Consider the following 22176-nt stretch of genomic DNA (forward strand, 5'->3'; position numbering starts at 1 on the left):
ATAATAATCCCCATGCTTCTATCTTATTAACCCATTTGGGCGAAAAGGTTTCAAAAGTTTCGAACAAAATAAAAAAACATTGTTATTGCGAACTTTAAATCTTAATTTCTAAATTCATGAAGTCTATACAACCTAAAAGTATTTACCGACACATTCCGACAACATGGTAATAAGCAATGATTCTTTTGTATCAATCATGTTAGTATTGTTTCCTAATGAAACTATTAACATTATTCTTTTGGAAAGTGCAATGGAATTGTGTTACTGAAATTAAATTTTAAGTATCTTTTTAAGAATATTTAGTCTAATTAGAATTAATTATAACAGTACATAAATATAAGGATAATCTTTTACTATTTCGAAAAATAAATATATAATTACAGTAATTAACCCGAATTTCTATTATTTCGTGGTCCAGCTTTTTCTTTTTCTACAGAAACAAGTAAAAGCAAGAAAAAAATCTGTCCTGTCTCTGTTTGATCACTTCCAATTTTCCCGTTTGTTCATCCGTAGGCCAGCGCATGAATCAAAACAGATGGTTCCAGAAAAGAATCGCAGCCTTGCACGCAAAGCCTTCTTCCTCTAATTCCCACTCCGCACACTCATTTTTCTCCAACCCGAAAAGGCGGCTGCTTTCCATTCCCATTATACATAGTCGATTTGAATACAAGTGTAAACGGAAAATTCAAGTGTAGTATGAGATAGATACCAAGATTGTAGTAGGATTTTACTCTTTCTTGGATTACACAAAAAATTATGGTTGTTTCAATAGCTTCTGCTGCGCCTGTTTTCACCTCCACCACTAGTAGCTGTAGTTCAGCCCACGTTTCTCTTCCTCCTCGTTTTGTTTGTGGAGTTCCTTCACGAAGAAGAAGAGGGCTTTTCAAGAACCCGCTTCGTGTGGCTGCTCCCCCGTCCATTCCTGTCACCGACATTTCTGAAGAAGATCAAGAAAACCTCGACCCTTCAATCGAGACTGCAGGTTCTGCAGAAATCCCTTCTTCCAAGTTTTCTTGGAGAGATCATTGGTACCCGGTTTCGCTTGTTGAAGACCTTAACCCTCGTTATCCCACTCCATTCCAGCTGCTGAATCGGGATCTTGTTCTCTGGTTTGATAGTTCTGCTTCAGAATGGGTTGCTTTTGATGATAAATGCCCCCACAGGCTTGCTCCCTTATCTGTAATTCTCCTTCCCCTTTTGCAATTCTTGTGTTTCGTGTTAATTTGATGCAACTCTAGGAGCCCTTTTCTCAAGTTTCAATTTTTGTGGCCAAATTTGAGATTTTTTATATTTATTTGCAGATTTTGTATTTCTTGGTTTTGGAGAATTAATCAATTTTTGATGGTGATGTGATTGAGCTGTAGGAAGGAAGGATAGATGAGAATGGGCACTTGCAGTGTTCATATCATGGGTGGTCTTTTGATGGATGCGGGTCATGTACTCGGATCCCTCAGGCAGCATCAGAAGGACCCGAGGCTCGTGCTGTTAAGTCTCCAAGGGCGTGTGCTACAAGGTTTCCAACCAAGGTTTCTCAAGGCCTTCTCTTTGTTTGGCCAGATGAGAATGGCTGGGAAAGAGCTCAAGCTACCATGACTCCAATGTAAATTCTCATGCACTCTTAGTTTTTTAGTTAATATTTTATAATATACCCTATTTAGTATTGCAAGTGGATCCTCATTGGATTATTATATTGAGTAAATAATGTAGACATCTGGATTGGGATGTTGATTGTTGTAGTTAAATAATACTTCCGTTGGTATTATAATATTAACGGTGTGTTCCTTTATGGGGAAATAGGCTGCCTGATGATTTTGATAAGCCCGAGTTTTCCTCTGTTACAATTCAGCGCGATTTGTACTATGGCTATGATACTCTCATGGAGAATGTATCTGACCCTTCCCATATTGACTTTGCGCACCACAAGGTAACTTGTGAAGAACTAAACAAAATTAGCTTGCAAATAGTTTCTAGTTCGAGTTTCTTTCATACTTTTATGTGCGTTATTTGTGTTCTTCCAATTTAAGTAGAATATCTATAATCTTGCTGATGTACAAAGCTATGCTACGTCAAGAGTGATGCATGGCGACTTAACAACCAGCCCATTGTGAAATATGCTGCATGCCAGTAAGCATCGTTTGGGAGCAAGGAAAAAAAATACTCTGAAGTCATTTAGCTTCTATGATTATAATTACTTAAAAATATTAAAGAAACCACGGTGGCTGAAGAGATTAATGAATCATAAGTTGGAAGGAAATTCTCATTCCTCAATAGAATTTTAAATCACTGAGTAGAAAATATGAAGGGAATGCACTTTGGACAGATTGTAATTTTCGTTTAAAGTTGGATGTAATTCCTTTACAGTAGAGCTGGAAACTGGTCTACAGAGAAACAAGTGAATCTGTTGAGAAACAAGTGTCTCCTCTTGATATTAATACAACATCTGGAGATTGTTCATAATCATAATAAAAATTCACTTAGTCCTGCAGTTCTACGTACAAATATCTTTGGATAACGTGATCATTCGAAAAATATGTTTTGGCTATAAAGGTGATTCAGTAAGCCTAGTATTGTCCTTGTTTTCGGATGGAATTTTAATGGACTTTATACTGATTTGTCCTCAGCTTATCTGTATTTTCTCAGACAAGGCGTTTGCCTGTTTTCTGACACACTTCACCACTAACAGGTCACAGGCCGAAGAGATAGAGCAAAGCCCTTACCATTCAAGATGGAGTCAAATGGTCCTTGGGGTTTTGCTGGTGCAAATGATGGCAATCCAAAAATCAGTGCTAAATTTGTCGCACCGTGCTACTATATTAATAAGTAAGTTTATCAGTGGCAAATGCTACTTGAGGTTGCATGTTAATCTATTTTCTTGGGTGTTTTTAGCTATGGCAACTGCTTTTTGCACTCGTGCACATGGAATAGTCTGCAGGATGTTGCCAAGTTGTCATCATTGGTCAAAATTGCTGTGTCCGGGATTATATTCTGATATATATGGCAAGTCGACGAGTAAATTGAATGTTGAAGGGTTATAAATCAAGTAAGCAATAGTAACAGGCTGGCTTCCAGAAATATTCATGTGAGGTACTGATGACAATTTCCCCTCCCCTAAATACATCTTCTGTACATTAATCAATATATTTTATGCCCAATGCGGTAATTTTTGTCCATTGTCTGCCAATGTAAATCTTATCAACAATGTAACCTTGGCATTACTGTGTCTCAGGCATTGAAGCGATATGTTATAGTTATATAGTATAGTTTTAGTGACTGCCAATTCATTCTTCATAGAGACATGAATCTGAATTTTATTATGTTGTTGCTTTCGTTCGTAATTCCAGGATTGAGATTAACACTAAGCTTCCAGTTCTGGGTGATCAAAAATGGGTCATATGGATTTGTTCCTTCAATGTTCCAATGGCACCTGGGAAGACACGGTCAATTGTCTGTAGTGCCCGAAATTTCTTCCAGTTCAGTATGCCGGGGCCTGCGTGGTGGCAGGTACGATTTAGTTCTTTTCCCAGGGTCAGATGGCGTGACCATATGCAGCCCTTTTCATCGATTAGTTTCATTATAAGAATCTTACAATCATGCTGTTTAAGGCACACAAGGAGGTGGAATTGCATCTGTTGTTTTTGCTCTCTTGGAACTTCTGCGGAAACACGGCATCTAAGCTTAGATGTTTTGTAATTTTTCAAGTATAGCATGAGGAATTAACTTTCTCATAGCAGCTAAAAGCTTGATGATTTCATAATAGGTGGTCCCCCGATGGCTGGAGCATTGGACTTCAAACAAGGTGTATGATGGAGACATGATAGTACTTCAAGGTCAAGAAAAGATCTTTCTTTCCCAGTCGAAGGATGGTTCTGGTGATATCAACCAGCAGTACACAAAGATAACTTTTACGCCCACCCAAGCTGATCGTTTCGTCTTGGCGTTCAGGAACTGGTTGAGACGACATGGCAACAGCCAGCCTGAGTGGTTTGGTAGCATGGACCAACAGCCATTGCCATCTACCGTATTGTCCAAACGCCAGGTTCGGAAATTCAGCCATCTTACAACAGCCAATTGATTTTAAGTATGCAACATTTGATAGTTAATCTGGTGAAAAATTAATATAAGTGAAACTATTTAACCTATGCAAAAAGAACCTCAAAACTTTAAATTACACGACCTGTTTTACATTACTGACTCTCCCTTTGTCATTCATATTCAAGGGAAGAATCTGAGATGTTTTACTGTAGATTATGTTGTCTAAATTCAAGGTTGTCATGTAATTATTCCTTCTTAGGATATGCTTTTATTCCCCTAGTAGTTCGGTAAGGCTGCCATTTAGCTTTTATGCTCGCCATACTCCGTGCAATATGCTGATTCCGTAAATCTTTTCTCTTCTTGTAACTTTTTGCATTTCTCAGATGTTGGATAGATTCGAGCAGCACACACTGAAATGTTCGTCGTGTAGAAGTGCTTATACCACATTCCAGACACTGCAGAAGTTCTTGATTTGTACCACTGTTGTTTGCGCTGCTACAGCAGGGATCCCTCCCGACATGCAAATACGAATAGTTCTGGGCGCAGCAGCAGTTCTGAGTGCTGCCTCCGCATATGCTCTTAACGAGTTCCAGAAGAACTTTGTGTTTGTGGATTACGTACATGCCGAAATTGATTGATAATCAAGTGGCTAGGATCTAGGAATAGTATCTTGAGAAAGCAGTGGACGCATAGCAAAGTAAATTGTCTAGATAGCCATTCATTTGTTTGATTTGCAAACAGGATGTTTATTACAAGAACAGAAAGTACAGTAATGATGCAATCAACTGTTAAAGCATGCACAACCCACAACAAGATGAAGTCTGGATTTGCCCACAGATCAACTCAAATTAGAAAGACAAGAGAAAGTTGAAATCAAATTGAAGATGAATTGGCCTACTGATAAAACTCAAATTTAGTCTTGCACGCTCAGTCTTTCTTCATAAACTACTGTTATTCAGCTTAAGCTGAAACCAGAAAGAGCTACCATACACCAGCAATCTGATGAAAACTACAAAAAGCAATGAATGAAATCTAAATATTTTCAACTCAAATGACATCCAAAGAACTATAAACCCTATACATAATTGATTGCAGTAACCTAAGCTAAGAATCACAATTCAAAATCAGCACTTGAAGTCTATATCACACAATCAGAAAACATTAACGTACAGAGAGATCAAAGCCCATAACAACACACGAAAATTAAAATAATAAAGAAAAAGAAAGAACTCAAAAGTACTAAACATCAACTGTGAATTCATTAAAGCACTTTTTCAGAGAAAGCCCATTACAAGATTTCGCAATCCTATATAGCAAAAGCCCAGAAAAATTCAGAGAAACAAGCACCTTTACATCTACCCCACAAAAACCAGACTAAACCCCAACCCTAAGAGCTAGTAAACTTGGTCACAGCCTTAGTCCCCTCCGAAACGGCATGTTTCGCCAGCTCCCCAGGCAACACTAACCTCACGGCCGTCTGAATTTCCCTTGAAGTAATCGTTGGCTTCTTGTTGTACCTCGCCAACCTCGACGCTTCTTGAGCGAGCTTCTCGAAGATGTCGTTGATGAAACTGTTCATGATACCCATGGCCTTACTGGAGATCCCAATGTCAGGGTGGACCTGCTTCAGAACCTTGAAGATGTAGATTTTATAAGTCTCGACGCTCTTCTTGGCCTTCTTCTTCTTCTTATCCCCGGCAGCGGCGCCACCGTCCTTAGGGAGCTTCTTGCCGGCTTTAGGCTTCTTCTCCGCCGCCGGGGCCTTCTCAGCCACCGTCGTTTTCTTCTCCTCCGCCGGCTTTTTCTCGGCCGGCTTCTTCTCTGCCTTGGGTGCCATTGTGATACGATTTACAGAGGATGGGAGTCAGAATCTTGAAAGTTGTTTTCGCTTTGGGTGTGGAGAGGATAATGGATGGAGGGAAGATGTGGAGAGAGAGAGGAATAAATAGACGAAAAGATGGGACGTGATTGGTCGGTTTAGACTGACACGGATTTTGGTTCTGCACGGTTGATTAGATAGTGGAGAATTTGGATGGTGCGATTTAGGGGATAGGCTGCATGTTTTTGATTGGTTAGAATTTAAAAGCACGGACCTCTAATCAGGTACGTTGGTTTAGGTAGAAATGGACGGATTAGATTGGGTTAAAGGAAAAGCGGGGTATTTTGTGCGTCGTTCAAATTTGGGGAAAACTCAAAAACTTGGCGCGTGGGAATTCGGGGTCTAAACAAAATCATATTTATTTTCAAATTATGATATTGGGTTGGGGACGATTTTTATTTTGTCAACAAACTCACCTCTAATAATATTTATAAATATATTTAAATGATTTAAACTATTATTTTAATACATAGATTTGCAATATAAATAATATTTTCATCATAATAATAACTTTAAATAATACATTTTTTAATTGAAAAAAACATAAAGTTTTATAGGGAGTAGAATGGGAGAGTGGATTGTAGAGGTGGCGAGTGAAGTGGTGTGGGTATGCAACAAATCTGAGGGGCATTAATGTAGTTGAGCGGATGAAACTCAAGGGGTCATCAACTTACTTTGTTTTCTTGGGGTGAGGGGAAACCTCAAACCAACCGCAACCCCAAACATCACCCAGTCACCACCTACCTACTGTCAAAACTCAATGAGAAAATATACTTTCAAATCGAAACCTACTCACCCAGCATAAAGGCCCTTAGGCCCACGTACTGTTGGAATTTGCCGGTCTGGGCTTAGAGTATTTGCATTAGTCCAATTCATATGGGCCCAAAATCCTGACTCTCTTTTGCTTCGTTGTAGCTTTTGCAAACTTCACGGATAAGATTATTTGAAGAAGTGGTGTTTTGGCACACTGGTGAGGGAAACTATCCATCGAGCAAAACTGCAAAGGATTTCATTGTGACGGGGAGGAAATTTGCGTGGCGATGGCTTCCACAAGTCTTTCATGGGCTTCATCTGCATGGCTTCAAAATCATAGCTTGACGAAGAAGACGAGTACAGAAACCACAAAAGCGACTGACAGAGCCTCAGCTTTCACACTTGTGGCTCAAAAGAAAGCCAAGAAAATACGTAAAGTATGCAAAATTTTGCTTCGCATGAAATGGGCTCTTATGAATTTCTTGAGAAATTTGAGTATCTTAACTGGGCTTTCCTTCTCCCTTGTGTCTGTGTCATTTAGGTTATATTGAAGGAGGATGTGTCAGCGTTGGGGAAAAAGGGGCAGCTGATGGATGTGAAAGCTGGGTATTTTAGGAATTATCTGCTGCCGATGGGCATAGCACAGATTGTGACTCCAGGACTTCTTAAGTAATTCTTTGGCATTCCTTCATTATAATTAGTACTAACATACTCTCAAGTGTGTTATTTTGGTGTTTTGTTGTTGTAATGCTTTTTCAATGTGTCTTTCTTGCTTCTGGTTGAAATTGATGAACTGGTTCTAGTTACACAGTTGTTTTGAGATCATTTCTGTGTTTATTGGCTTATGTTAAGGAGAAGGTACGAGATGGGAGAGAAAATGTTGCCCCTTTGAAATGACTGAATTACGATCGTTCAACTTCTATTGTTCGGCTGTTTCCTAACTACAGTGGAAATTAATTTTCGGCCCTTTGTTGTTCAGAAATTGTAAGAGAGGAGAGACTTTTTTGACTTGATGATGGCATAGTTCTGTTGTATCACACGCGGTGAATGATTCTCACCTATTTTTGATTTTGAACTGAACAAGGATAGGGGTTTGGCAGTTCTACATTCAGAATTCATGAAATTCATTGTTTTCTGATTCTTTGTCAGGGAAATGAAGATGGAAGAGGAGAGAATTGAGGCCGAGAAAAAACGAGTAATGAGTTGTGCACATTTTTAAATTATGCGTTAATTGTATATGTGGAAAAAAGTGGTGTTTTGATTTTGAAAAAGCCACATTATACTGGAATAGGGGCACATTATAGTTGATATTACCACAACATAAATGGGCTTGCTAGGTCCCAGGTGTACCGATGATTGTTGGCTTATTCATTTTACGTGCGTAACTTCGAAAATCTGCATCGTTATTTATACTTCCACCAGAATTATTGATTAACCATACAATTTACTGGTTGACATGCTCAAGGAAATGCAAAATACTAGTATAAACTATAAAACTTATAGTTTCCTCTTTGAAAGAAGCATTTCGTCAAGATATGTCTGTTTTTCCCGCTTAGTTAATATCGGTTCTCATATCCACTACTCGAATCAACTATTCAAAAGTCTTATTTTTATCATGATTTTCACTCAGTCAATTTAGTGGAGCAATATTTGAAACTTTCATGCAGTGGATATCATTTGAGCCTAGTTACTTTGTCTCATATTTGGCCTTAGGTAAAAGAAGAGGCACAACAGCTCGCTCGAATTTTTGAGACAGTTGGAGCTTTCAAGGTGAAGCGCAAGGGTGGGCAAGGAAAACAAATTTTTGGAACGTAAGTCTCATCGAAGTTCTGTTAAGCACAAAACTAATGTATTCTCTTGTTCCTGACACTGATACATACTCATAATGATAGTGTCACTCCTCAAGATCTGGCTGATATAATCAAGGCCCAGCTTCAGAGGTACTCTTTTCCCGGTTCATACTTACGCTATATACATGTCAAGGTCAAGTATGCTTAAATCACCAAAATGTTCAGTACTTCTTGAACATTTAATGATTTGTATAGTTCATAGTGCCTTTGTAAGTTTGTATGTTCTCATATTGCTGATCATCAATTTGATATGTTACTTTAAGTTCACTGCTAGTAGGTTATAAATAGTCAAAGATTGTGCCATTACTACTGATATCATAGACATTTAACCACAATTCCAGCACATATGGTTGTTGCCACAAAGTGCCATGATGCAGATTCAAAAAGTAATAAGTAATCAAAATCATCACCTCTATGAAAGTAGTCGTTGACCACTTAGAGTCAATCTATTGCATTCAATGTTGTAAGAGCATCGTTACCGAAGAAATTCATATATCTTTCAATGCTGTACATGGACGAGACATCACTTGGCTTTTATGAGGCTCACTGCCTCTACATGTTTCTGCCTGAAGGGACACCTGCAAACAACCCATTCACTTTCAATTAGATGAATTCTATACTTACCCACACAATCCTTCTGCATCAATTGTGAAAATACCGTTTCTGTTTGCTTGAGTTAAAAAATATGAATGACTTGATTTTGAAGGTTGCTTTGGCTCAGTTTCACGTGTAATTGTCAACCATGGTGCAATTCAGCTCTTTTCATAGTGTTTTCATGTTTACTTTTATAGGGATGTGGATAAAAGAATCATCTCTCTTCCAGAGATAAGAGAAACTGGAGAATATATTGCAGAGCTAAAGCTCCATCCTGATGTTACTGCTCGAGTAAGGTTGAACGTGTATGCTAACTAAGGACATGGACTTTCTAGAGCAACTCAAAACAGGCCCAAATTCTGTATCTTGGTGATTTTCTCAAGGTGCGTGCTTAATTGGTCATTCAAATCATTATTTGAGAAATTCAAAAAATTAAGCCACATTCTTGCACTCAAATCAGTGTGTTTCAGTATAGATCAGCAAAGAAGCATATCATATGTTCTGTTCAGTGTCTCATTCTTTCTCTTGTCGTTTCATATGTCTATAATGGTAAAAGAATGATTTGAATTCCTTTGCATCAACCCTACACCGTCACACTCTATTTTCCATGTATTATGAGTCTGATACAGCATCGAGGGTGAATAACTTTAAGAAAATTCGTATTTACTTTCTTTCATTTATTTATTTATTTAAATTAAGTTCCAGTTTCTAGATAATGTTTAGAATAAGTTTTGAGTCAGGCCCTCGATTGACCATGCCAACCGGAAGAATGCTTGCTCAGCCTCAGCCCTCTCATTTTGCTGGCCAGCTTAGATTATTACGAGTGGGTTTGCATTTAGGCTGTATATCCTTGAATATAATATCGGCAAGCCTGGCTTGATAGACTAATGCTGAATGAGGCTCAGCTTGACTAAACTACACAAATATATTAACTATAATAAAATTCTTTCTTAAAGAATATCAGAACATTAGTCATGTGATAGCATTTCATTCTTCAGTTAAAGTGTACTACATTTTACAGCCAAAAAAGGTTGATATTTATCTCTTTAAATGTTAAAAAAGTGTTTAAATTTGAGATTTAGGGGCAACTACTCTCATTCTTATACAATTAAAAGTTCCTTATGTTTATAAAGTGACGAGAACAACCTTCAACCTTCAAGCATATATAAATTTGCGAGTTGTGGAGGCAATTTGGGCAATCGAAAAGTTAGAAAATTAGTACCTAATACTTTATTTATCATGTTTTCTTGACTCTGTAGTAAAGTGTGAGATGGAATGCGAACCTCAATGATGAACTTAAGTGAATCAAGAAGAGGCTTCATATATGTGGGCAACCAAGCCTGTATTATTATGAGCTTGCACCACACAAACTCGAACCCTCAGATCAATTTGCAGCCCTTAGCTTTATTTCTTGGCTTTGGTTCTTGATTACGTTAACCCATAGTAAGACTGTATTATCATTTGACTTTTATTTGCACTCAAGTTTTATGTTATTTATTTGTTTACTCTAATGTAGGATTTCGTCAAACAAATGTTGATTTTTGCATCCGAAGGAGGGCTTCATATCTGTAAGTTCAAGATTTAATGTACTTAGTTATGAAACTAGAATTGTTCATCCAGTCATCCTAGGCCCTGGCTTATTTTATTTGTTGTATTTTAGTACTTGTGTTTTTGAGATCTATTAGCATCTGGGAAAAATATTTAATCTATTTGTATCTCCTATTGCGACCTGTCCCAACTGAATGATTTGTGTAAGTAGCAACTTCCCTGAAAACGGACTATCTAATAAACCACGCATCATTTTGCAGTCCTAAATTCAAAACTCAGTGGAGTCAATCATATGCAGTTTCTGATCTCTGAGTGATTGTTTTCTCTTTCAAGCAATCTTCTTTTCTTTTGTTTTCTTTATGACTGTAATTCGTAGGATTGCTTGGTTCTGATTCTGGGATGACCCCTTTTCTTATTGAACGAGTAGCTGTATGCAAACAGAAGTAATGTTACATTTGCTGTTGTCCCATTACTCGTTTTGATTCTAATGACCCCGTCTTTTACTACGAATGAATAGCTGCACACTAATAGTAGTAAAATTCGATAGACATTTTTGTTAGCCGAAAGCGGATATATGAACCAGAAGATGGATAAAGAATGGATAAAAAATGGTGCCAGAGTCTGATTTGTATCAGCAGAAAAGGGTAAAAGAAGAAAGGAAGTTGGTGTTCCTTAAGAGTGGAATTTCATTAAGTTTACTCAGTAAGCTTATGGGGCGTCTTTCATATATTGCTAAGTAGGGATGCTCACAGTGCTGTTTGATTGTTTTAAATATACACTCTTCACAACGGTTCGCACATGTGCTAAGTAGGGGTGCTGGCGATTTTTTTAAGTTCTAAATTAAAACCAAATCAATATGCAGTGTGATTTTACTCTAAATTTAAAATTGCAGTTTGAAAAATAAATCATGAAAAACAGTTTGATTCGATTTGATTGGGGCGATTTTAGAATTTTCTGATCGCCCCTAATGCTAAGTCTATGATTGCTTGCACATGTAGATAGTTGTTGTCTTTATGAACTTTATGGAAGAAAAGGGCAAAATCTTGGGGTTTGTTTGGTTTTATTCATAAGATGCTTTTCTTTACTTTTGGAAGATAGAGATAAGTGTGTATTCTTGAGAGTTTTTAATATAAAAATAAGTTAACATGCATTGAACTGTGTGTTTTATAAACATATAGACAGATATTCATGATGATTTTGGCTATCTGAAAAGTAAAAACAAACAGAGCCTATTTCTGAAGGATTTTCTCTTTTGTTGTTATCTATACTATACATGGAATTTTCAGTTGAATTTTAGCACTCCATCTGCTATGTTCAACTCATAAGTTTAATGAATTCTTTTAAATAAAGAAAAACAACTCCTAAGTTTAATTTGATTAAGGTTAGTTTTATAGATAATGCTCGAAATATCATTTATTAAATCTTATATATTACTAGAAACGTATTATTTATTATCTGAAATATATTATTGAACGGGAAATTTTAACTTGTATATCTTTAGAATGAGATCAAGGTCAATTTTATTGTTAGTATATTACACTTTTCATGTGATTTTAGTTGAAGTTCGATTTTAAATAGAAAATATAAAGCTGAAAATAACAAAAACATAGGAATGTAGGCCCTCTAGATGGTGCTTTTCCCCCCCTCCAAAATCCTAGATTTTTGTTAAAGCTTACAGTAGTTGGTGGTGAAGGCACGAATCTTCTTGCAGGCAATTTTTATATGTTGAAGTAGCAACATCATGTTCAATAATTGCGTACTTGGGATAAGATAAGACACTTACCTAATATATTCGCATCCTCCCATTCTTAACACCTCAATGTTTCCATTAGTGTAGAAGCTTTGTAATGAATCCACTCCATACATTGTTCAAATTGGTTTTCAATTTTTATTTGAATTTAGTTTCAACCAAATTCAACTCCATAAATTTGAGTTGAATTGACCCTAAATTTTTTAATACATTTTGTTATTCTTTTCACTTATCAAATCAAGATTTAATTGCGTACTTATCGAACGAAAAACTATATTAAAGTTTCGAATATGAAATATTTTATTAAATAGATCGATCATACACATGTAAATGCAATAAGTGTTAAAATATTAAATATTAACTTTTTTTTAAATAATAGAATTCTACATGATTGGATAACACCATTTTAAAGGGTCTGATGACACGTGTTGATTGGCCCACCATGATTAAGAAAGCAGTAGATACCGTTGGTGGTTTGGGAATCGTACGACAGATAATTTTCACAAGTTAATTATTTAAGTCAACTGAAAATACTTGATATTTTAATTTTTATTTGTGTCATGATATCTCAGAGTATCTACAGATAATTCCTCCAACCATAAAAATATATATAAAAGAGAACCCTCCTTCCATTTTTCCAAGTCTAATTTCTTTACTATTGACAAAAGGGTATATCAATCCGACAACTGCAACTTCTGAATCTCTTGCCATCTAATCCATTTTTTATGTTCTTCTATGAAGCATTATCCGTTTGATTGCAAGTTCACGATTTTATCTATCAACCTTTGGGCTATATATATTGATATTTCGAGTGTACATCCATGGCTTATATTTTTACAGGGGTATTGTTCATTCTGATCAGTATTTTACGAGTCCAATTTTAAATATTGTTATGTTGGACATCATTGCATAAAGTATTGTATATTCTATAAATTTCACGAGCTGATCCATCAATATTTGAGCTTATATGTTGCTCGAATGACGAGAGAAGGAAAAGTACATGGTCCCATTATACAAACAACATTAAATGGTATGGTGTACATTGGTCCATCCAGATCAAATGGCTTATAACAACGCATATCTATTTTAACTAGATCCTTGTGGGTCATATTTGAATAGACGCATCGTTGAAAACAAAGAACCTTTAAATTTATACGTTTGGTTGAGTTCTTTGTGTCGATCGATATGAGATGATTGTACACATTTGTATTAATAGACTGTTTTACTAAAAACAAAAATTTGTTTAAATAATTAAAAAAGTAATAATACATTAATTAAAAAAAAGAGCACTTAAAATATTTAATATATGTGGGTGTGGAGGAATTTTGTGGTGTTGAATGAGCGGGAAAAGTGGGAAATGGGATAGTTAGTGTTGGATTAGGGGTTGGGTGTGGGGGGCAGGACAATTAATCACAGCCTGCACTGATGCTAACACTGTTTGCATCAATAATCATGGCCACATGATGCGCTGTCTGAAACTATAGACTCAAGAGCATTCTAAAAGTCCTATCCACACACACACAACCACATGTGTCTCTCTATGTGCTTCTACACATATATAGTGTTTAGCCTATTTTTATAATAAATAGGATTTTGAGAAATTCTTCGCTAAAACAAAAGAGTGATGACATCGAAAGAATTTGATCAACTTTTTTCATTAGTCCCTTATGTTCACTTTTTTTGTTCTATTTTTGCAATAGAAAATACAAATATAGTTTGTATAATGATGACATTTCTGAAGATGTATGGTGTAATTTTTCAAACAAAAAAAAATTATAATTTATATAAATAATGTTAACGTATAGATATAATTATCCCAGAATATAATAATATTTTCTAATTATACAAATATATCGAGTGCATTTCGATTATTAATATATACTTTTGTGTTTTTATTAGGCATGTTATGGAAAATTGAGAACCAAGCAGGTGTCAGTTGCAGAGAGGAGCCAGCTCGAGGATGTGTGTGCTGAGTTGTCAAATGATGGCTCCTGATGAGCTCAAATTGTACACACATGCCACGTAAGGAGCTGTGGCCGCCTGCATATGCACATCCCACCTGATGTATAGCACCTGATGCAGACAATTAAACTGCACCTTTCATGCACCCAATTTTAGTGGCCAAGGGAATTAATATTTCAAACACCCAAAAGGGGTTACAATTTAAAGAATTGCAATGTGGACATTATTAGTCCACTATGGACAATTAGGCCAACCATTAACTACTAGCTTTTGGTCTCCTTCAAAACTTGTGGTGCATAAAATGGAGGGATTTTGCCCATAAATTTTAATTTCGCTTCATCACGATAAAATCAATGACATTTATATCCTATCAATAATGTAAATTAATATTTATTTACTTTAATAATTATTATTTGTTTCATTTAATAACAACTATTGATTGTTATTCATAATCGATGTTAATCATTGATATGCGGGTTGTTATTAAAATTCATAATGTAACTTAAATCCATGTTGGCATGTGATTCTTGGATAATTTTAGTTTGAGTTGGTTTTTGCAGGGAAAAAAATATATTGATTTTTTGTTTGATCATGTCAAATTAATTATATTATCATGTGAATAATCACTCTTCTTAATTTCGACATAAATTATATGTAAAAGATATTGCACTCGATACATGACTTGTCTTGGTTATAACTTCTTGCCGGTCAAATTAACTCAATCCGACAATAAATATTTTCGTAGCCGTAATAATAAATCGTGGTATTAAAATGTAGTAAATATAAAAAGAATTGGGGTGGACAAGAATTTGTTGGTGTGTGTTTGAGGAGTTTAATGAAAGAAGATGATTAGAAGGAAAGAGGTGATTAAGGTTGAAGCATTAGCAGCCCCCACTACATGTGCAGAATTGAAAGAATCCCCTAATTAATCTCTCCCCGCTTTCTTTGTATTTAGACATCTCACGCAATGTGTTCACATGCTCCCCTTAACGTGCACTCACTATGCAACAAACCAACCCCCACACTGTGTGTATTACATAATTACTTGCATATAATTATCCATTAATTTTAATTAGATGACAACCTGTAATGAGGTTGTGCATCACCTAATTGGTTGGTATCTCTAATCTTTATGATTGTTTTGTTTTTTAATTCATTAGGGTTTATTAAGATATTAATTTTTTATTAAAATAATGGTGAAGACAAGTGAATAATAGGATCAGTTAACCAATGCGGTTGGTTGAGTCGATGAAATTGAAGTCCCATAATTAAAAGGATAGGTTTGAATCCCATCCATATGTGTGTATTGTTTTATTTAAATAGCTCATATTACTCTCATAATAGTTCATTAATTAGTTTTTATGGATATATGATATTGATTATGAAAATATTGATTGTTATAGTTGTTATTTAAATTGCAATCGACACCCTAAAAAAGAAAAAGGGTTTAATAAGGAGTTAAGAAATTGGTTGAAAAGTTAGGAAGAGTGAAGTTGAATAGTTAGGTGTGAATTGGTGGGGTGAGAGCTACAACTGAAGTGATCAGCTGATCAAACACTGCAAGAAATTAACAGCTTTTTGAAAATTATTATATTTTAATTTGTTCTAAAACATATTGATATTAAAGAAAAAAATTCATATAGATGGATATACACATGGGATCACCAGTTTTCCACCCCATCTTTCCTATCTATTTCTACGTAATTACTCATTTAATCAAACAGATATTTAGTGTTCATATTTGATCACACTTATAAACACTTTTTGATTGTATTTTCTAAGTATAATTGATAGTTATATTTAATTTAATAATAATAAAAGGAAAAAAATCAAGTTGGAAAAACCTAATCCATGCACCACTTTTAGTTGCGGTGCTGGTTACTTATGCCTAACCTTAATTAGCTATCCCAAACCACTCTAATCGAATACACTCAATTCAGTATTATTGCGAGTTGTGTGATTGATTATTTTTTTTTTAAAATTATATACATGATAATATTATTAATTTTAATTTAATTTAATTCTGCTTGGATAAGATTTTTTTATATCTAATTTTCGCTTGAGGAAGAAGAATTGAAAATATATTTTTAAATAAGAGAAAAAAATAAGGAAAAAGATGCCCTCATCACTCACTCGCTTTTCGTGAATGAAAGGCAACCATGAATAGTAACCACTTAACCACTCAAAGAATTTCAACTTCAAATATTCAAAGAATTCGAAACAAATATTAATTAATAATGACAATTATGATTTTATAACCCCCCCAAAAAAATAAAAAAAAAATTGTTGTAACCAAATAATTATTCACATTGATCAAATGTCAACCCTCCTCCACACCCACCTAGCTCAGTAGTGGCAATCCACCAGCGGCGCTGCGGCGGAGAAGACGAGACGGGGCTGCTGATTGGATGAAAATTGGTGGAAGTTTGCGTCACGGCGCTCGTCTTCCGCCGGCGCTGGTAGGTTGAGATCCAAGGCCAACACGTTTCTTGTCTTCTCACCAATTACATCATTCGATGAGGAATCGTTAGCGCTTCTAGTAGCAGTAGTAGTAGTAGTAGTAGTGCTGTTAGTCGCCATCGCCACTGGCCTGTGCCTTCTCATGTGGCCTCCCAATGCTTGGCCCGACGCAAACTCAGACCCACAAATCGAACACTCGTGAATTTTGGGCTTGTTGATCTGATGATCGACGTGGAAATTTTTGTTGGGCGATTGTGTTGAAGGTGGGGGAGGAGGAGGAGGAGGAACAGTGTGGAGCTTAGAAGATTCCCCTTCTTCTACTTCATGTTGTTGATCGTCCGGCGGTGAGTTTTTCTGATCGATATCTGTGGTGGGCTTAGGCTTCTTGTGACTCGCCCTGTGGCCGCCCAATGCTTGAAACGACGGGAACGCTCTGCTGCAAGTCTTGCACTCGTAAACGTAGATGCCCACTTTTCCGGCGGTGGTGGTGGTCATTTCCGTCAATTTCCGGCTACTGAATTTGTTCTCCACCTCCTTGATTTCTTCCTCTGATTGTGAAGAGAAACCGCCGCCTTGGGCCAAAAGAATCAAACAGTTGGCCATGTCCTCGTCTTCCTCGGTGGTTGTAGATACTCCACTGGAGGTAGTCGGAGACGAAACCAAAGAATGACCTCTAAACTCGCCTCCGCCACCGACACATCCACCGCCGCTGGAGGAGGCGGAGGACGACTGGCGTAGCCGTTTGGTGCGCTTCCCTTTAACGATGGTTTGATCGTTGGACCCCGAGAAGTCTTCCAAGATTTCCATATCCATCATCCCACAAGAATTGTAATTAGGATTGGAGAGAATTATATATTACAACAGTTGCAGTGAGTGGGAAGTGTAAGAAAGTGAAGAGGAGTGATGAGAGAAAGTGTGAATGGGATAGTACTACTCACTCTGAGCTCTGCTATATATATACATGTATATATATACGTGTAAGTATTAACTTGTATGTATATCTGGTAGTGAGTGATATACTGTAAGTTTTAAGAGAGTGTGTGTGGAGTCAAAAGCCACCCTCCTCAACACTTACCATGTAAATGTAACACTTGCTTTTATTACATGCCTATTTTCTATCACACTTTTATATCGTACTCTATTATAAATAAATATATATAATTTTTTTCAAAATTCAAATATATTATAATTTATAATTAGAACTCAATACAATATACGAATTGGTGTGAATTTATACGCAAAATTACTTTATAGCTAGTAAAAAATTCAAACTATTTCAACTTACTAATATATTTTTTACACGGTGCACTTAAAATAGCAGTAAAAGTCAATAACAAAAAAGAAGGGGAGAAAATACTAAATAATGCATACAAAGCATATACATCATTTTTTGTAACATAACTGATGCTTCATTAATTAATTAATAAGATAATTACTTGTGGTTAATGCATGGTGTCAATGAAATTTGTAGCTATATAATTAATTAGCTCATTTAAAGCTAAAGTCAGGTACAAATTTGAACTCACCTCTACGGCTAATCACTCTACACATATCTTTAATTTAATTTTTTTGTAATATAATTTACTATTTCATGATTTCAAGAAAAAAATTAGAGTGAGAAATTAAATCCCATGAATATTTTTTGGGCAGAGCGGATTTAAGTAGTCTGAATCTTATATTGTGTGTTTAAAAGCATCGTAGCGCACAGGATGCAGAACGAATTTGTAATAAAAGATTCAAATTACAGAATTAAGAAGGTAGGAAGAAAAAGCATACAATGCACCAATTCATGTATACAAAATTCAAACCATCAGTTATAATTATATATATATATATATAGGTGAAGTGCAAAGGTATGGATGAGAAAGAGAATGAGGCATAACCGAAAAGAAAATTAAATAAAAAAGGAGAGAATGATAGGGTGTAATTAGATGGAAGGAAGGTTGGTAGTAACGTTTTTAGTGGGATTGTGGCATAATTGGTAGCGGAAGTCACGATTAAACAACAAGCGTTAAAAGCAAAGGGGAAGGGGGATGGCACGTTAAAAGCGCGCTCCACCTCATTCACTTACTACTACTACTACTACTACTCCATTCTCTTCTTAAACTTAAAGAAAAGTATACTATTTCAAGAGAGAGAAACCAAACAAGATTCGGTTGCCTTTCAAGCTAACCCACAAGCCCACAACCTTTTTTCATCTACCATATCATATATATATATATATATATATATATTATAATAGATTGTATATATTATTCTTCTTCCCTCTAAAACTATAAACTTGGCTCTCCATCTATTTATCCACTCCATATACATTAATATATATATATATATTAATCTTTTAAAATTCTCATGAATTAATTTAATATTACTCATACATTTATCCTTTTGACAATATTGGTTCAATTCATTAGGCGCAAAAAATAGAATTCGACGAGCATTTAACTGAAGTAGTCCAAACGCACGTCAAATATAACTTAAGAAAACTGAAGTCGGACTGTCCCAAAAAAGTTATAGAAATGAATCAAATATACAGTATTAGATGACAAAACCATAAAAGCACATAACAAAAACAAAATCCAAAAGCTGGAATAATTCAGATAAATTAAAATGGTTGAACTTGGGGAGGATAGACATATCTGTCTCATCTTCTTCTATTCAAACTTTGAACAACACAGACCTTCTCAAAACACATCCACCTCTTATTCACCAATCACATAAATTTGTTGTGTTAGAAAGGTATATAGTTAACAAGTGCAAACTCACCAAAATGCACATGTCCATAAAGAGTTGGATAGGGACACTAATGTCCATTCACAAGTGGGCTTCGGAGTGGAAAAGGATGCTACAGCTGTGTGCACCATACGAGTATCTGTCCAACTCACTCGTGGCTATTATTTTAATTTTTTTTTTAAAAAAAAGAAAAAATAACTAATAGACCGTTTTTTTTTCCTTTTTGTTATAACTAAAAAAATTTCTGCGTCATAAAATATTCCATTTAAACTATAAATACTACCTAAAAAACGGGCCATGATTAGAGTTCCAGCCTTGGCGCTATTTATTAATTTTTAATTAGATGTACTAATATCCAGTACCGGCTTAATATTTTGGACTTAATTAATTGAATTTATGGCGCAATTCCAACACATACATATGTAGCGTGGTCCAATTTTCACTTAATTGCCAGTTGCCATATTGTACTTTTAAATGTATTGCCTACAATGAGAAAAGAATTTCAGCTTTTATTAATTGAAAATAATTTCTGGTTTATTTGACAAATTGTGGGTTGATCATACATAATTTAAGAGAGAGGCAATTAGTATAATTAATCACGTAATTAAGGAGTTGTTGATTGACTTTATAAGCCCTTGGTACTTTAGTTGGAGCAAGTGGCTTTTGTGAAGTGAGTTAAATCATTTGAAATAAGGTATAATATTATGTTTATTTAGTATTAATTAATTAATTTCAAGGTTTTTTCTTTTTTTTTTTTTTGTTTTTAGCATGACGGCATACTATGTAGAGGGCGTCGTATTCTACGTCCAAAAGATATTATTTTGATACTCTTTTTTTTTTTGTATATATATAGTATTATCAATAATGCAACAATTTAGAGTTAATGATGCCATATCGTTACTTTAATTTAGATAATAACTTAAAAAAATAATTCTAACATTGGAAATAATATCTTATCTTTAAATAAAAAATCAACCTTTCAACTGGTCATAAACTTTTTTTAGCATGCCCAACGTAGAATTGCCCTACATAGCAAACACTCAAGACAAATTAGTAGATGAATTCGAATAATTTAAAAAATTATTAGGTCGGATCAACTGAATCATAAAAAATTTAAGGTTGTTTCATGAAAAAATACTTCTCTCAAATACGAGTCTGGTGTGAATGAAGTTTGGTATTAGTAGTGTGAAGCACGTAAGGTGCATTTGCTGTTGCAATATTATTCCACTCTTGCACTGTTGTTGTTTTGGTGGGTGGTGGGAAGCATTAGACAAAATTGTTGTCCAAACTCGATTTAGTCACCTTAAATTTGATACGGAGCTCAACATCAAAAGGAGTGGAATTCGTGGTGCTTCTAAAAGTCACAAGAATGTATATCAGCGTAAGATGAAGGTTGATTGGTATATTTTTTGGGATCGTGTTGGGTCGACTTCAATCTCATAAGTATTTAATTCTTTAGGATTTGAGTTTGATGTTACGTATTATTTTAGTATGACTGATCCAAGTAAACCACTATCATAAAAAATAAAGAAAACGAGAAGTTAGGCGTGCAACTAAGATCCTACTCCCTAATTCCTTACTCGAAGGATCACTGATTTGAGCATTTGAGAACTAATAATTACAGCATGCCCAACAATCCCTGATTATGATTTACGAATGCTGGACAATGACACTAAATCAGAATGTGACTCGACCAAGAATGAGCAATTACCACTTGGAATTTCCCCTTGCTTAATTCATTCTGAGTCCAACGCAGAATTTTTCATACCAAAATAAAATATAATAAAAATAAAAAGTCAACAATGGAACATGATGATACCGGTGATCTGAATTGGTCTTTGCTGCAACTCTTAAGTGGTACTCAAAGATGTTGAGTAGACTCTCATTATGTTATAATAATAAGGTATGGTGTTGTGTAGTGCAACCCACTTTCTATCTTCATATTCCCCATTTCAACCTCGCGGTTTTCATGGGTCAAACTCAAACTCATATGGTACTACAGTATCTCATCCACTTTAAACCCAGTAGAGAAATTTGATTGACTGTTTTGCCCTCCCTTGTTGTATTCGTACATAAATGCTTTTTGTATTTTGAAATTGCCCCCCCAATGTGTACCAAAATATCTATCTTGCAACCTTAAAATTATGAAATCTGATCGGGTCCCCACTCTCGGGCGTATCTGTATACTTTCTTTCCTAGTATGTCTTTTTGCTATCCCCCTACACAATTCATCAAACACCACCGGCATAAGAATCAATGAGATGAAACTATAAACCACTATTTAGCATATATTTTATAGGGGACAATTCAGTGGTTAGTGGTTCAAAATCTCCTTTTAAGAGGTTTTGGATTAAAATCCCAAGTAAGTACGTGTTAAAAAAAAATATACACATGTCAACAACAGTATTTTTGTTTAGGATAATATAGTGTAGAAACCCAACAATAAACAAAGGGCAGAATAGTTGTGTGTTGATGTGGGTGTTGGTGGTGGTGTAGGCGAAGGGCCAATTTTTGTTGGTTGCAACTAATGAAAGCAAGCAAGAAGCAGGTAAATAAGGTGGGTGTGAAACTGCTCCTACTTTGCATTGTCCATTGATGATACTGACTTTATGCCA

At 35.5% G+C, this 22176-nt stretch overlaps 4 protein-coding genes across 4 annotated transcripts; 2 read left to right on the forward strand and 2 right to left on the reverse strand.

Moving 5' to 3' along the window:
• Window positions 1-481: 481 nt before the first annotated feature.
• ACD1 (Pheophorbide a oxygenase family protein with Rieske 2Fe-2S domain-containing protein) lies at window positions 482-4828 on the forward strand. Its single transcript, XM_011090499.3, has 7 exons — window positions 482-1179; window positions 1365-1600; window positions 1798-1924; window positions 2684-2820; window positions 3342-3501; window positions 3758-4036; window positions 4416-4828. Exons 1-7 carry the CDS (start codon window positions 757-759, stop codon window positions 4668-4670), a joined length of 1617 nt encoding a protein of 538 aa, XP_011088801.2. The 5' UTR covers window positions 482-756; the 3' UTR covers window positions 4671-4828.
• Window positions 4829-5269: 441 nt separating this feature from the next.
• Window positions 5270-5958, reverse strand: LOC105169950 (putative histone H2B.1). The gene has a single exon (XM_088884939.1). It carries the CDS (start codon window positions 5867-5869, stop codon window positions 5420-5422), a length of 450 nt encoding a protein of 149 aa, XP_088741065.1. The 5' UTR covers window positions 5870-5958; the 3' UTR covers window positions 5270-5419.
• Window positions 5959-6836: 878 nt separating this feature from the next.
• RPL9 (ribosomal protein L9) lies at window positions 6837-10882 on the forward strand. The gene is made up of 7 exons (XM_011090498.3): window positions 6837-7101; window positions 7206-7333; window positions 7814-7859; window positions 8378-8475; window positions 8557-8604; window positions 9306-9491; window positions 10625-10882. Exons 1-6 carry the CDS (start codon window positions 6952-6954, stop codon window positions 9424-9426), a joined length of 591 nt encoding a protein of 196 aa, XP_011088800.1. The 5' UTR covers window positions 6837-6951; the 3' UTR covers window positions 9427-9491; window positions 10625-10882.
• A 5653-nt stretch (window positions 10883-16535) lies between these two features.
• Window positions 16536-17886, reverse strand: LOC105169948 (C2H2-type zinc finger family protein). Its single transcript, XM_011090497.3, has one exon. The coding sequence runs from the start codon at window positions 17642-17644 to the stop codon at window positions 16715-16717; it is 930 nt and encodes a 309-aa protein (XP_011088799.1). The 5' UTR covers window positions 17645-17886; the 3' UTR covers window positions 16536-16714.
• Between the last annotated feature and the right edge of the window lie 4290 nt (window positions 17887-22176).

The sequence above is a fragment of the Sesamum indicum genome, linkage group LG9, assembly GCF_026168435.1.
Source record: "Sesamum indicum cultivar Baizhima isolate 11 linkage group LG9, ASM2616843v1, whole genome shotgun sequence".
NCBI classification, from domain to species: domain Eukaryota; kingdom Viridiplantae; phylum Streptophyta; class Magnoliopsida; order Lamiales; family Pedaliaceae; genus Sesamum; species Sesamum indicum.

Bases quoted from the DNA above. Each gene is read 5' to 3' on its own strand.
- ACD1 (XM_011090499.3), top strand. From the start codon at position 757: ATGGTTGTTTCAATAGCTTCTGCTGCGCCTGTTTTCACCTCCACCACT. The intron at 1,180-1,364 runs GTAATTCTCCTT...ATTGAGCTGTAG, and splicing joins ACAGGCTTGCTCCCTTATCT to GAAGGAAGGATAGATGAGAA. The intron at 4,037-4,415 runs GTTCGGAAATTC...TGCATTTCTCAG, and splicing joins CCGTATTGTCCAAACGCCAG to ATGTTGGATAGATTCGAGCA.
- LOC105169950 (XM_088884939.1), bottom strand. From the start codon at position 5,869: ATGGCACCCAAGGCAGAGAAGAAGCCGGCCGAGAAAAAGCCGGCGGAG.
- RPL9 (XM_011090498.3), top strand. From the start codon at position 6,952: ATGGCTTCCACAAGTCTTTCATGGGCTTCATCTGCATGGCTTCAAAAT. The intron at 7,334-7,813 runs GTAATTCTTTGG...ATTCTTTGTCAG, and splicing joins GTGACTCCAGGACTTCTTAA to GGAAATGAAGATGGAAGAGG. The intron at 8,476-8,556 runs GTAAGTCTCATC...TCATAATGATAG, and splicing joins GGAAAACAAATTTTTGGAAC to TGTCACTCCTCAAGATCTGG.
- LOC105169948 (XM_011090497.3), bottom strand. From the start codon at position 17,644: ATGATGGATATGGAAATCTTGGAAGACTTCTCGGGGTCCAACGATCAA.